Source organism: Cucurbita moschata, unplaced genomic scaffold, assembly GCF_002738365.1.
Source record: "Cucurbita moschata cultivar Rifu unplaced genomic scaffold, Cmos_1.0 Cmo_Scf00006, whole genome shotgun sequence".
Taxonomy (NCBI): domain Eukaryota; kingdom Viridiplantae; phylum Streptophyta; class Magnoliopsida; order Cucurbitales; family Cucurbitaceae; genus Cucurbita; species Cucurbita moschata.
Window position 1 is genome coordinate 3,672,748 of NW_019268522.1, and position 15,996 is coordinate 3,688,743.

Below are 15,996 nucleotides of genomic sequence, written 5' to 3' on the forward strand. Positions count from 1 at the left end.
TTTTTTTTTTTTTTTTTTTTTGTTGAAAAAAAGAGTAAATTGATGACATGCTTAGTTGTAATTCTATTTATTTGGAAGGTAGTGAAGGACATTCATGAGATCATAGAGTCTTAATTGGGAAAAGTGGTGACATTCTTTAATGCAATTAAGAAAATGTTGAGGAAAAAAAAGGTGAGAAAAAATTATTAAGTTAGTTCAATTATTAAATGATAATAAAGTTTGTGGGAATTATTAAAAGCCTCTAAATCTTGCACAAATATTACTTAATTTGTTTTCTTTTAATAATGTAGAGAAAATGAAGGTATGAATAATAGTAATTGACATGTATTCTCGATCAAAAGTTATTTACGTATACACATGTAACAACCTAAGTCCATCAGCCTCACGGTTTTAAAATTCATCTACTATGGAGATGTTTCCACACACTTAAGAATGCTTCGTTCCTCCCTCCAACCGATGTGGGATCTCACAATCCACCCCCTTAGGAGTTAGCGTCATCGCTGGCATATCATCTGGTGTCTGGTTCTGATACCATTTGTAACAGCCCAAGCCCACTGCTAACGAATATTGTCTGTTTTAGGTCTTGCGTATTTTCGTAAACCTCACGATTTTAAACACACACATACACACATACACACGCATGCACACACACGCACACACACGCACGCACACCCACACACACACGCACGTGCGCACGCGCAAGCACGCACGACTCACACGGATCAAAATATGTTAGCATTGCACAACTCACACGGATCAAAATATGAAGAGCAAAAGAAAAAAGATAGTTTGAATGATTGGAATTCTAGATTTAAATAATTTAAATTAATATAGGTTACTTTAGAATTTAGTTATGGTTGGATATAAGTGTCAAATATGGTTTACGATCGATTGTCGTGAACTCCTTGTAGCCATACATGTTTGACGATGTTAACGAAACTTGAACCACGAACGATGCTGGAGTACAATAAGTGCTTTATCCAGAGTGCGACGATGGTGACATGTTTTGACAAGAACTTAGACGATGTACAACTATCCCTCTATTCCGTGTTTGGTGATGTCCAACGACCTCATTCTACAAATTATGTGTTTGACAACCTATTAAGATTTATGTTATAAAGTATTGCAGTTAATTATTTACTTTTTAATAATATTTTGATTATTTAGATTTTGGATGAAAAATTTAAGATTATTAGTGTAAGCTTCAAAGTTCGGTTTTATTAGCATGCATGTATATCGAAGTGATCTCTACAAGTATTTCTTCCAAATTTTCGTGTGGTTATTTACTTGGATGACGCGTGTCTTCCCAAACTAACTTTTCTTGTGTTAGAAGCTCCAAAATTTCTGAAAATTATATGGTATGTCTTAATTCAAGTTAAATTAAGATTAGTATTGAAATTAAGAAGAAAAACTGTATAAAGGAGGTCGAACGAGGCAAAAAGAGATCCCTAAATGTACATATAAACGTGCCTGGGGAGAGGGAAACGTGTCCCCACGGTGTGACATTGCACATTTAACTCCTAGAGATTGGGTTTGATCCGTCGCAAGCATGAAATTTCTCCAATTATTCTCGTAACAATAAATGGTGCACCCATGTGAGATGTGGGTCGCAGGTCGGGTCAGGCGGATGGTTTGGCTCGAGTGCAGGTTGCTAAATTATATGAGGGTGTGGGTCAGACTACCCGAAACACGTAATTCTACTAGTTGATTGACACACGACTCTCTCTTCTTATGACACCTATTGGTTTTTTTGTCCAAACGTATGGACCGCCTGCTTGTGCAACGCGTGTCCGTCGGGTATTCACCTGCAAATACAATTTTTCTAGAAACCGATGAATTTTTCGATCCAATCTAATTTTTCACATAAAACTTGGATCAACTTGGTTTCTTCACCAAAATTGTAGAATTCCAATTAATCTACACATTGATACTTTTACTCATAATTTGTTATCAACCATCGACTAAAATAAATACGTCCAAGGATCGTCCAAAACAAAAAACATACCAATCTTGCAATTTTTTTATGATCGTCTGAATCTCATCTTCTCATCTAAATTAACTTTGAATTTCTTCCTGAATCTTGTGTAAAATTCCTCTGAGAACAATTACTTAAAAATAAGAACCTAATTCCAAGAAATACTCTCGGATTTGGAGGAAAATCGAATTAAAAAATCTGAAATCTATACTTTGTTCTTCCTCCATTCTTGAGGAAATTGAGTGACTTAGAATCCCAAAATAGATGTTATCAACTCCAAATGCGATGTCCCACATTGGTTGGGAGGAGAACAAAACACCCTTTGTAATGGTGTGGAAACCTTCGCGTTTTAAAGCTTTGAGGGGAAGCCGGAAAGGGAAAGCCCAAACAGGACAATATCTGCTAGTGGTGGATCTGGGTTATTACAAATGATATCAGAGCCAGACACCGGACGATGTGTTAGCCTTCTCGCTGTTCCCCAAAAAGGGGTAGACACGAGGCAATGTACTAGTAAAGATGCTGGCCCGAAAAGGGGTGGATTTAGTGCTGGTCCCAGATCGATTGGAGAAATAAACGAGTGCCAGCGAGGACGCTGGCCCCCGAAGGGGGTAGATTGTGGACGATGTGCTAGCCTTCTCGCTATTCCCCAAAAGGGGTAGATACGAGGCAATGTACTAGTAAAGATGCTGGCCCCAAAAGGGGTGGATTTAGTGGTGGTCTCAGATCGATTGGAGAAATAAACGAGTGCCAGCGAGGACGCTGGCCCCCGAATGGGGTAGATTGTGATGTCCCACATGGGTTGAAGAGGAGAATTCGGGGGTAGATTGCTATGTCCCACATTGGTTGGGGAGGAGAAAAAAACACCCTTTACAAGTTTACAAGGGTGTGGAAACCTTGAGGAGAAGCCCAAAGAAGACAATATCTGCTAGCAGTGGATCTGGATCGTTAATCCCTAAACCATCCTTTTTTCATGGCCCCTTTTCCCCTCCGGTTGACATTGACCGATTTTTCTAAACATTTTTCTTCTATCTTATCTTGAAAACCCTTGTGGCCCTTTTTCCCCTCAGGTTGACATTGACCGATTTTTCTAAACATTTTTCTTCTATCTTATCTTGAAAACCCTTACAAGGGTGTGGAAACCTTGAGGAGAAGCCCAAAGAAGACTGCTAGAAGTGGATCTGGATCGTTAATCCCTGAACCATCCTTTTTTCATGGCCCTTTTTCCCCTCGGGTTGCCTCTAAGGCTCTCAATAAAATCTTGAAAGTTTAAATTTAAAAGGAAACATCTATGTGCTAGGTTGGATGAAATTTTTCGATACATGAATATTAGGTACTTTGTGGCCCTATTTATGTGCTATATTATATGGTATGATATTTGAATGAACAACATGATGCCTATTACTTCCATTTACGTTTGTTTATGACTGCTATGTTGATATGATCATGTTTATGTCTTGCAAGATACCATGATGTACTATGTATATTGAGCAAGAACGAAATACCTTGAATATATAGTACGTCTCATAAGAAATTTACATCGAGATAAGTATGAAAGTATTATAGACATCATCTCATTGAATCATAGTTTTTAATTTGAGACCTCATGCACGTTGTATGTCATGTGATCATGGATTACTTCACTAGCATGTTATGCATGGATGCATGCACCATGGTATTCTTCACGTTCCTTTCTTTCTCTTTGATTTTTTGGCAGTGAACGTGTGCTACCTTATAGTCAGGCCTAGAAGTACATTAATAAGCTCGCCTAATGAGCCCATGTGCATGTGATAGTTTTTCAAAATTTACCGACTAGATATAAATTTGAACATTTAATGTCCTATTTGACACAAAATGTAAATAAATTTTTTTAATTTAAAAAATGTCGAACATATTAGGAACTTATTCGATATTTTTCAAGTTGAGGTACATGTTAGATCTACAAAATGTAAAGTTTAGATCTTCCATTAATTATTATAAATAGTATGCATTTAATTAATTATTAGGTCAAAATATTATTTTAGTTCCTATACTTTTCGTTTAATACATGTTTTACTATATTATATAAAGTTGTAAAATGAAGGCTGGGAGAGGCTAATTCTTATAAAAGATGTTCATCGTGAGATTCCACATAACCGGGGATGTGTCAGCAAGGAGGTTGAGTCCTAAAGAGGAGGTAGATATGAGGTGATGTGCCAGCAAGGACACTAAGTCCCGAAGGGGGTGGATTTGGTGGGGGCCCTAATCGATTGGAGAAAAGAACAAAGGGGGTGGATTGTGAGATCTCACATCGATTGGAGAAGGGAAGAAGCCCAAAGAAGACAATATTTACTAGTGGTAGGCTTGAGCCGTTACATTCATAAATAATTTTCAAGTAAAAGGCACTTGTTGCCTTCGATCTTCCCTTGTGACATAGTCATATTACCTACTCCTCGCTTTTTAAAATTGAAGACTATTCCCATAGATCAACACAATTCTTTACAGCATGCTTTGTCCTCACTCAAGTGCACTATAGTAAAATTCGTAGGAGGTCACCTAATATATTCAAGTAAAACACGTTTAATCATAGAGTTCCTATGATTGAGTAAAGATACACCTTGTTGGCATAAGTAATAATTTTCATTTCTTTAAGTTTTTCTTAGTCATCTTATCCTCAGGATCATTCCCATTTACATGTAGTATCGATTCATTCATATACTCCTATTTTACTCATCCTCTTGATAGTACGGTAGTAGCATCCAAATGTGCAAATGTGGTGGCAGGAGCAGGATCGGTTAAATCGTCCGCAGGTACATAAACTGCTTGAATAGAAGTAATGGACCCTTCCTTGGTAGAAGTAATTCTTTCTTGTAAGGAACCCATTTCAGTACTAAGATTCGGTTGATAACCCACAACCGAAGGCATTCTACCCAGTAACGCGAATACTTCAGATCCCGCTTGAACAAAACGGAAGATATTGTCGATAAATAGAAGCACGTCTTGTTCATTAACATCTCGAAAATATTCCGCCATAGTTAGGGCAGTTAAACCAACTCTCATACGAGCTCCCAACAGTTCATTCATCTGACCGTAGACTAGAGCCACTTTTGATTCTACAATATTTTCTTTATTAATTACTCCGAATTCTTTCATTTCCATGTAAAGATCATTTCCTTCACGAGTACGTTCACCTACTCTTCCAAATACGGATACACCTCTATGAGCTTTGACAATGTTGTTGATCAATCGCATAATGAGTACGGTTTTACCCACTCTAAGACATCACAACTAAGAAAAAAATATAACCCAATTTGATTATGTTTTAGAAAGAGCGTTGGTTTGATACAAGACAATATCTATCAATCAAACAAACATAGTAAGCTTTTAAGTCACATCTCTATTATTAATGTTTTTTTTTTATTTTTTTATTTTTTGTAATAATAGATGGATAACAACAAAGCACTTATGGTCACATCACATCTATACAACTAAATCAAACATGTAATAGTAGTAATAATATATATATATATATATAAGTTTTTGGATTTTTTTTTTTTTGCAATTTTTATTGGGAAGGTTTTCAAGAAAATCAAAAGTTATTGCTTGTAGTTGGCTTGCCATTTTTTATTATATTTGTTTTTTGTGAGTGATATATGTATTATTTTATATTAATTTTTAGCAACTTGTTCTAAGCCTTAAATTAAATATTGCATTTTCATAAATATTATTTTTTAATGACATATTTGTAATTAACTTTCCCCATAAAATAATTTTCTCATAGTTAACAAGTTATATGTGTTTTTAAATTAAAAATGAGATTTATTCGATCTTTTGAATTAATCTAAAATTTCATGTTAGATTAGTAACTCGAGCCACTTGAATAGAGTTCACCAAAAAGGTTAAGTTGGATTGTCGAGTTGCTTTGTTTTTTAATTATTTAAAAACATTCTACCAATCCATAATAAATGTTATATCAATAACCAAAATTTCATAAAATTTAAATATCAAATATTTACAAGAAACTTATCACTAACATTATTTACAAACGTTAAATATTATTATTTGTTTTCTTAGAAGTAGGTAGGGCTAGGTTAGGTTGTAACTCTATTTTCGAGTTGGTCGAGTTGACTCGACCAAAAAAATGTCAGCCCGCAAACCGAACTGAATTTCTTACTTTTAAGAAAATCAACCAAACCCAAACTGAAAAAAATCAACGTAATCTAACTTTTATGATTTGGATTAGATAATCTAGATTGATTGAGTTATCAGGTTATATGAACCCTCCAAATTTTGATACCATTCATATAATGTATGACAACAATTTACGCATTATAGTTCGAGAAGAAAAACCATATTTAACCAAAGATTAGAAAAACCATATTTAACCAAAGATTAATTTGTTTCATGTGGATAAACTTTATGAACAAAGTCCACTAGAAAAACGAGTCCTGAAAACTTAAATTTGTATTGTGATAGGTTCTATAAACATGACATCATGAATCTAACGGCCTCGGCTACCAACCCGGTACGGGATGATTCGGGTGGGCAGATAGAACAGAACCTATCAGGTAGCTTTTAGGGGACGCTACGGTGCCTTAGCTGGTTTCTGATGCTCCTTCAAAAATAGCTTGGCATTCTCTGGTCGAATCCAAATTGTAGCCCTACATGATGAGGGTTGTAATCTACCTCAGGGTACTCCATTTCTATTTTGTTACCTGATTGTTCATAGTGCTGTTATTAAAGTCAATTTCTTTCTTCAAATTTACTAATCCAATAGCTCTGGTAATAAACAACTTATCAATCAAACATGTATAGCTTCTATTTTACACCGTAGACATTAAATTAACGTGTTAAATATCTTAGAAATATTCAAATTTTCAACCTAAAAAAAAAGAAAAGAATAATGTAGTGGGGCCATCATTTATTAGAGAGAAATCTAATAAAATGAAGGAGAACACATGCATGGTTGGGTTGAAAGGGGGACTTAGGCACATTTATTTCTTTAATGAAATGATTGGAATTTTTTGGCTACAATATGATAATGGGTGTTTGGATATATACCTTATCTTTTCATTACCATAAAGTATTGACCATATTATTTGTGAATATTTTAAGCAATGTGACAATGTTTAGCTTTATTTAATAAAATATTATTAAATAGAGTCTCATGTTTACCAATAATATAACTTTATTGTATATTTTAATGATAGATTTTTAAAAAATAATATAAAGTCTTAAAGATTAATTAATTATATAATTAAATCGTTAAAGTCCCTTTTAGAATTGCCTTGTTCAAGAAAAAAGGATTAGAAAATGTAATTACCTTTTCAACTTGCTTTGGCTTTAGTTAGAGATTAGAAAACATTAGAAAACACGAAAGGTGGCCATCTTTATATGAATTATTATTAAAAATTTAATGTTACAATCTGACTTCTAAAATATGACTATTAAGGACAGAGTAGGTTGCGACCCGCACATGTAGACAGACAAGGTGATGACACTCAAGTGGCGTCCATCAAGCCTATGAGGGTCAAGATAGGCAACTCTCATGATACGATTCAAGAAGAGAGTGCATCATCCAACCATTATGAAAAGTATGTGTTGAAGCCAAGTTGAGGCATAAGCAAGACAAGGATAAAAGATAGACAAGAGTGTTATAGACAGGCTCGAAAAATGGCTGAATAGGGCCATGAGCCTTAACCTCAAAAGATGGAGTTTTGGTATAAGGTTTGACATATGAATTTGGAGTTAAGTCCGTCTATATGAAATATGAATGCTCACTAAATTTGGTGTTAATCGAACACTTGACAGGCCGCTCTATGAGGGCGTATGACTGTTTGCCAAAATCACATTTACTGTATAAAAAAGTGTCTCAAAATGTCCTATAGGGAGAAATATAGTGTTAGCTCTCCACCACCCCTAGGCCATGTGACCTAAGTAAGCTACCATGTGGCACATACATGTGTCTAGTGTGGGTGAGTATTGCGAGATGAATGTCTTGGACGTCTTCCTTTGAAAATGAGTTTTTTCGAGGACAGCGTTGGACAACATGGGTGGGCCGACATTGCGCCCTAGACCATGTGTTGGAGGTTGATATAGACACCTACTATCTGTTACGGTATCCATAAATGACTCGTAGTGGATACGGGAGGGTTCATACCTCGATAGAACCTAAATAGATGAATCTTCGAGATGTCTCCGGATATAGTTGACTCATGGGGCTAGTTTTCGATAAGCATGCCTAAGTGAGCAACAAGGTCCTGGTACTTATAAGGGCATCACGATACGTGAGCCGTATTGTTAGATATCAAGATGATGAGATGAGAAATGATGATAAGAAAGAAGCCATCAAGGAACTGCACAACCTGGGAGAGCTCCGAAGAACGACAATAAGAATTCTTAAGAAAAGAGATTTGAAGGTATTTGTTACAATAGTCCAAGAAAAGTAAGTCGAAAGCAATGTGGAAACCTCCAAAAAGAAGATGGAGGATGAATGAGATCCAAAGGTACTATGTGGCATTGATGAAGACGAGGTAACGCTTAGGGCGATGATGGGAGAGCATATTGATAACAAAAATGACTAGATCATTGATTCAAGATGCTCAAACCATATGACTGATAATCAGAGTGGTGCAATGAGGGGTGGCACTCAAAGAAGAAAGTATTACAGACTTGACGACATTGAAGAAATTCTAATACAAAAGACGAGGGGAGCAAACTGTACGCATTTTGTTAAGTTTTGATGCGCATGAAGATCCAAGTGACACTAATGTTGATGAGCAAGAAGTGACTCAACCAAGCGAACCTAGTAAAAAGATAATGGCATATCAACAACTTAAACCGTCAGAAAGAATCCAAAAGCCAAATTCAAAGTATGCCGATGCAGCTATTCTAGAAGACGAAGTTAAAATGCAAGAGACGTATGAAGAAGCATCACAAAATATGGTTTGATAGAAGGCAAGGGAGGAAAAATTCATAGCCTTGGAGAAAAATTAAACCACAAAACTAGTGTCAAGACTAAAGATGTCACACCTATCTTTTGTAAGTGGGTTTACAAAATAAAGCATCTCTCGTATGAATCTCTTGAATGATACTCTAGCTCCAGGGTTCTCTCAACAATATGGACTAGACTATGATGAAATATTTAGTCTAGTGGTGAAGATCACTATTATACAGGTCATGTCAGCACTTTAGGTAAATAAAGATTGAAAATTATGGCATATAGATATGAAGAATGCTTTATTGCATAAAGGACAGATCTTGTGATATGTCAAAGGTAAAATCGACTATAGTCTTGTATACAAAAAAAAGCGAAGAATATAAGCTAGTAGGATACCATGATGTTGACTATGTAGGATGTCACGATAACTGAAGATCAAACACTGAGTTTGTGTTAAAGCTCAGTTCGAGAACAATTTCTTAATATAGCAAAAGACAGCCAAAAGTATCATAGTCAAATCTAAAGCGGGGTATAGAGCAGTGGCTGGAGTAACTCAATAATGTACATGGTTGAAACTCGTAATGCAGGATTTACAACAAAAAAGTGACTATCTACAACCAATATGCGGTTCACCTAGTAGAAATCCGAAGTTTCATGCTAGAAAAAAACATGTATAAACATGTGGAGTTACAGTAACATTTTATTAGAGATAAAGTCTTAGAGGAAGAAACAAAATGACCAAGTGGCAAACTTATTTACGAAAGGGTTTAATACTACAAATATGTGAGCTTTCGTGGTCAGCTCAACATGGTGCAGTGGATAAAGATTAGTGCTAGAAGAGAGTGTTAAAATATTATTATTAATCCAACATGGTCAAATTTAATAATTGTATGAGCCCATCGCCTGTCTATCTTAGAAAAATAATTCACCTATTCTAATAATAAATTGTCTAGTCTCTACTATAAATACTATCCGCAAATAGTTTTGTTCAACAAACATGTTAGAGGGAGAATACCTGCACCCCGACATCATTCCTTGGACAATCAGTTTCTCTACTCACCTTCATGTACTTCTATTATGAATACATTTTTATTTTTTATTTTTTTAAGTCATATACCCAAGTTCGATGCATTTGTGAAATTGAGGAAATTTTGAGAAGAGAAACTCGACAAATCATACCTATGACTCGAACAAAATCTCCTTCCTCAAGCATTTTCATTCTCCGATTCCTTCAAAGAAGTTGTTTCAAATGACCTTACAAAAACAATCCGATGCTAACTCAACCAATCGAATGAGAATTTAACCTTTGAAACCTTGTTCTTAAAAACATATCCTTGACCCGAGATCTCTCAAATATGGCTTCTCACTCATTGGTTTCTTTATCAATCTTGCTTAGAATGCTCTCACGAGAACATTATCTAAAATTACTTAGTGTATAAGGCAAATTCATAAAAAGAAACTTACAACTCAACTTATCGATTTGAAAAGCACAAATTGATATCGATCTTCCTAGAGATATCTCCCCATATCAACCCTCCAACGTGCTTCACCAAGTCATACAAACCGAACCCTCATAGGTTTTAGAAACTCGAGACTTTACACCTCCCCTTAATCAAGTTTCGACCCTTTTTTCTTTTGGAGTTCTTTATTCGACATTTGAAGATTCTATTGACATGACTCTCCACAGTAGTATGATATTGTCCGCTTTGAGCATAAGCTCTCATGGCTTTGCTTTGTCGTTCCCAAAAAGTCTCGTACCAATGGAGATAGTATTCTTCGATTATAAACCCATGATCATTCCCTAAATTAACCGATATGGGATTTTCATCCAACAACACAAACGACCTGTTTAAAATTCACGGTTGGTCGACTCCTCCAAAAGCAAAAAATACAATTTAATTAGAGGTATCTAACTTTTTTAATTTAGTTGACCTGGCTCCACGACCCACTTTAAAATTCTTATCTTTCAATAATTAGGGCATTTATAATTTATTTTTAAAAAAATTCTACTTTAATAAAGAGTTATGTCACATCCAACCAACTAATCAAAATTAATTTGATAATTATGTCCATAATAGTATTCTATTATTAATGTTGACATGTACAAAGGTAAAGAATATAATTTAATTTTTTTTTTTATAATTAAAAATTAAATGACATGTTTAATTAATTTATATTTCATTATCCAAATAAATTATAAATTGGAAGCAAAATGACAATTTTACCCTTCATATTTTTTTGGAATAAATATTAACCATTCACTAAAATAATATATATATATTCTTTAAACATAAGATATCAAATAATCTAACGAAAAAAAAATAGTATACTCTTTTAATTTTTTTTTTTTTTTGTGGATTTTTTTCTTTACGGTTTTACCCTTTCATTCAAGCTTATTTACATCTCTATCCAACAAAAGTTACAAAATGACAACTGCTATTAACCTCAGGTATCTCACAGTTTTCCCCCACAACCACCTTGATGCTACGAGGAAGCTGATCTTCTGAGCCCCAACAACCTGAACTATCATCCGCGTCGAGTCTAACCGCCATGGAATCGAAGGCATCGAAGCTTGGAAGACTAGCCTTGAGCTCCTTCAAGCTCGGTACGAGGACTTTCTCAATCCATTCGTCGACATTCATGTTACTGAGCCATACCCCACTCGTGATCTTCTCAAGAGCGTTCTCGTGTAGGTCAAGGGAGATCTTTTCTCCAACCATTGATGAAAACTTCTTGTTGATGGAGCTTGTGATGTTATGCTTGATCGAGGCAAAGTCAACTGGTTTGAAGATAATTGCATCGTCAACTCTCTCGAATATGTCTTGTGATTTTGATGGAGATGGGAATGATAATTGTCGGATGTTGAGACCATGTTCGGTTTCGTGTTCGATTGTTACATCACTTGAATTCAGTGATCCGTCTGTTTTCTCATCCTCTGTATCTGCAGTTTCGTTGAGATCAAATGATATGGTTGGACTAGTTTCGGTTCTCAGTTTTGAACATCGCTCTTCACCATGTGCCCGTTCGAGTCGACGTTTAATCGTCTTCCTGCTAAGGGATAGTTTCAATTCCCAAGTGCTTCTTGCTAAACTAGCTAACTTCTCTTCCTCAAGCGGATTACCATCAGACAAGTGTTTCATATCATTTGGTATCCAGTTCGATGTAAGGATGAAGATGATATTACCGAGACTGATTTCACGACCGTGAGAATCAGTGAATCGACCTCTCTCCATTGCCTTTTTTATGCTTCCATGAAGTAGTAGATCTGATTCGTCGAAATCATCCAGCACAATAACCGAAAAACGATTCCTTCTAACGGCCTCTGATATTCTATCTAACACGGTTCTACCACGGATACCTCCATCACTACGTTTCGAGCCAAGACAAATGGTTACCGGATTGGACCCAGATACCAGCTCTGCAAGAGCAGTTGCCATCTTCTTCTTTCCAACTCGGTCGGGACCTAAGAACAAGAGCCACATGTCTCCTTTTCGAATCGTACCGCGACGTTTTCCATTTCCCAACTTGAATTGAGTCACACTTGTAGCCAAAGCAGATGCTGCTTCTTGCTGCCACCATACCTTCTCTAGTATACCTTTAAAGAGCCTCTTGTACGAGTCGATATCCGACGCATTAAGAAATTTACCACTTCGCAATTCACATACTTTGCTCTCGGGTTCGGAAGATATGCAACCCAGAAAGTCCTTCACTTGCTCTTTATGTGTTTGCTCGGCCGAGTTGTCGTTGTCGTTCATTCGCCCAAGAGCCAACTCAGTCCTTACCGGGCTTCCCGGTTGCAAACTCGAAAGTACTTTTTCCCCAAATGCTTTATTTAGTTGTAACTTGGGTTGAGAAAGTTGATGCCCGAGCAAGTTCGGACCGAACTTGTTTAAATTATGGAAGTTAGGATGAAGGCGCAAGCACGTATCGTGCCATTTCTTCTCGAGTTCTCGAGTCTTATGCTTTCGTATTTGTTCTTCATCCAAGCTCTAAACACAAGAAAGATCGTTCATTTTACAAATGCAAATTATCAAGAGAAACACGAACAAGTAAACAAAGAATCACAGTAGAATTCACCTCGATTGTTGCTTCGTGTTTCTTCGAATGTTCGTCTTCGGCCTTCGCGTTCTGCAGCCACAAAGGGAGAGGTAATGCTTTGCCTCCTTCCAATTTAAGTACTGAAGATGGCTTGTCAAGCTCTTTGGCCACCAGTTTTTCCAGCTCCTGTTCGTAATTATGTATGCATCGAGCACAACAACGTGTTTTTCGAGATGAATCCAGGTTCTCGAGCGCCACCGATCCTATCGGAACGGTGGCCTTAGTTGAAAATCCTTTGATCATGGATAACGATTCAACCGGGCGATTAAGAACACCAGTGGTACCAGGCCTAATGAAAATGGATATCAATTTTGAAGAACTCAGAAGTGAACAAACCATAAACTAATAGCAGAATTTGAGAACTTCAGCTGTTCTAAAGCATTCTAAGTAGAACAAGCAATCAATTTGCAAACAACATTGGCATAATTTATAACAAGTCATTCAATCATAAACAGGTCGAAATCGATCTAAGAACGTAAATTATGAGATCCCAATTCAGTTCGAGAGAAGAACGAAACGTTCCTTATAATGGCGTGGAAATCTCTCCCTATTGGACGCCCTGGACGGGAACGTTTCCTTCCAGACTTCCCCTAAAGGTTTTAAAATGCGTCTAATAGGAGAAATTTTCACACCCTTATAAGGAATGTTTCGTACCCGTCTCCAACTGACGTAGGATCTTACACAAAGAGTACCTTGGGAACAATCCGAGAAGAGGAGCTCGGGCCGTAATGGGCAGAGCCTGCAAGTCCCAGTCATTCTCCATGGAAGGATGATAGACTTGACACCTTAAATATGTCTCACAAGTAGCAGTACCTATCAGCCAGAGCCGACCACCATCACCATTACCATGTTTAGCAAGTAGCTTCCCTATCTCCGCCACCGCAGCCCGCCCGCCTTCTGAAACAACCGGTTGTGGCACTGTGCCCGACCCCGAGCCACCCCGAGTCGCAGGCTGCTGCTGAACCAGCCATTGCAAATTCCCCATATCAAGAACAACCCCTCCACCACCATTCAAATTCTCCATTCTACTCTCCACCAAATGCTTAATTCTAGCACCAATCTGCGATCTATCATTACCACAAATCTCCTTCTCCAAATGAATCACCTGAGCTTTACACAATGCTCCATCCCCTAATTCTCCATTTTCAATCCTCCTCAACAATTCCTTCACCACAGCCTCCGGTTCCGACTCCCCGACGAGCACCGGATTCCTCTTCCTCGACCGGAGCAGTATATCGATTACCTTCCCGACTTCCTCCCCTCGATGCTGCTGCAGCAATGGGGCGACAATGCTCCCCTGCTGCTGCATCCGGGGATTCAAATACAAATTCCTCGGCGGTCCAGCCGGAGAATGTCGAAATCCCAATCCCCCAACAGGCGAAGAACTCGCCCGGGCAGACGAATTCAACGATTGTTCAATGGTGGCCTTAACAGCCGGGCTAGAAAAGCTCGCCTCCCTCATAACACGGCTAACACTAGGATCATCAAGAATCGAAATAATCAACTGTTCCAGCTCAACTTTCACGGCCAAGAGCGGCTGCTGCTGTTGCTCAGGGCAGCCCCGGCGTTGGTGGGCTTGAGCACGCTTTAGAGCAGCCATAAGCGCGTTGGAAATGGGCGGCTCAGTGCCAGGACTAGCGGTTTGAGCCGTCGGAAGCCGCTCAAGGGCGACGCTAAAACAGAGCTCGAGAGCTCTGCACTGAAGTGGATGAGAGGAGTTCGGGTGCGATTTGATACACGCTTGCCGGAGAAACCCATTAGACGAGGAGAGAAGCGTCGCCGCCACATGAAGCGGCGTCGTTTGACCATGATTCCGACGACCAGCTTCGACGATGGAATGATTCAGCACACTCGCCGCCTCCGGCGTAAGAGTTTGCTGAATCGTACTCAACCCAGCTCTCATTTATAGCCAAAAATCAAAACCCAAATCCCAAAATCCCTAAAAAACCACAGAAATCAAAGAACGAACACCAAAATCCCTAAAAAATCACAGAAATCAAAGAACGAACAAAACCCAGATGGAGAAGGTCAATGAGAATCAGAAATCGAGAACAAATATAGAAAAAAAACCCATTTCTAAGAAATGAAAATCAAATCTCATTACAAAGAATCCGAACATCTATCAATAAATCAATGAATCCATCAAATTGTGTAGCCATTTGCAATCAATCACAGCAAGTGTAAGAAAAAGAAGAACAGAGAAAGAGGGGAAAGAAGAGATCGCGTAAAATTCAGAACAGAGAGAGCATTAATCAAAAGAAAGAGAGAATTTCTGGGAAATCAGGGAGTTGGAAGTACTGAATGATCAGTTGCAAGGATTTCTGGAAAATGCTTTTTGGGCATTAATTTTCTTTTTAATTTTTTTTAAAAAATATGTTCTTGAATGTAAGGGAAGAAGCTTTTTTAAACCAGTTTTGTCTCAATATATTAGAGATAATTGAGAAGGGGGTCAGACGCTGCCTTTTCAGACAGGGAATTTAGTTTTTTTTTTGTTTAAAAAAAATAAATTTTAGAATGTACACGGTCCCACGTCGATCGAAGAAGAAAACGAGTGTCAATGAGAACGCTGAGCCTCGAAGGAGGGTGAATTGCGAGATCCCACATGGGTTTGGGACGAGAACAAAACATTCTTCATAAATGTATGAAAACCTCTCAGACTCGTTTTAACGAATGGCGAGCTCAACACGGATCTGAACAGTGCTAGCACGAGTTGACGACGAAAACATCCGCTGTAGTGTATCCCACGCCTCATTGGACGTAGTAGTAGCAGCAACCACATCGTGAAGGATCTCCTCAAACATGGAGGAGAGAAGGCTGCTAAAGACTTATTGATCCTGATCATACCACTTACCATAGGCCGGATTAGAGACCAAGTCAGCACTAGAAACGGTTGAGGAAGGGACCAGCTTGACAGGTGCGACAATGGTGCCATCGAGGTAGCCCATAAATTTCGTACTCCATAGGCAGGGAAGGAGCTGGACGCGTCATATGATGAAGTTGTTTTTGG

At 37.8% G+C, this 15,996-nt stretch overlaps 1 protein-coding gene across 1 annotated transcript; it reads right to left on the bottom strand.

The window, feature by feature from the left end:
• Positions 1–11,229: 11,229 nt before the first annotated feature.
• Positions 11,230–15,365, bottom strand: LOC111444074 (protein SUPPRESSOR OF MAX2 1-like). Its single transcript, XM_023082011.1, has 3 exons — positions 13,682–15,365; positions 12,969–13,278; positions 11,230–12,880 (listed from the first exon to the last, which is right to left on the bottom strand). Exons 1-3 carry the CDS (start codon positions 14,890–14,892, stop codon positions 11,297–11,299), a joined length of 3,105 nt encoding a protein of 1,034 aa, XP_022937779.1. The 5' UTR covers positions 14,893–15,365; the 3' UTR covers positions 11,230–11,296.
• Between the last annotated feature and the right edge of the window lie 631 nt (positions 15,366–15,996).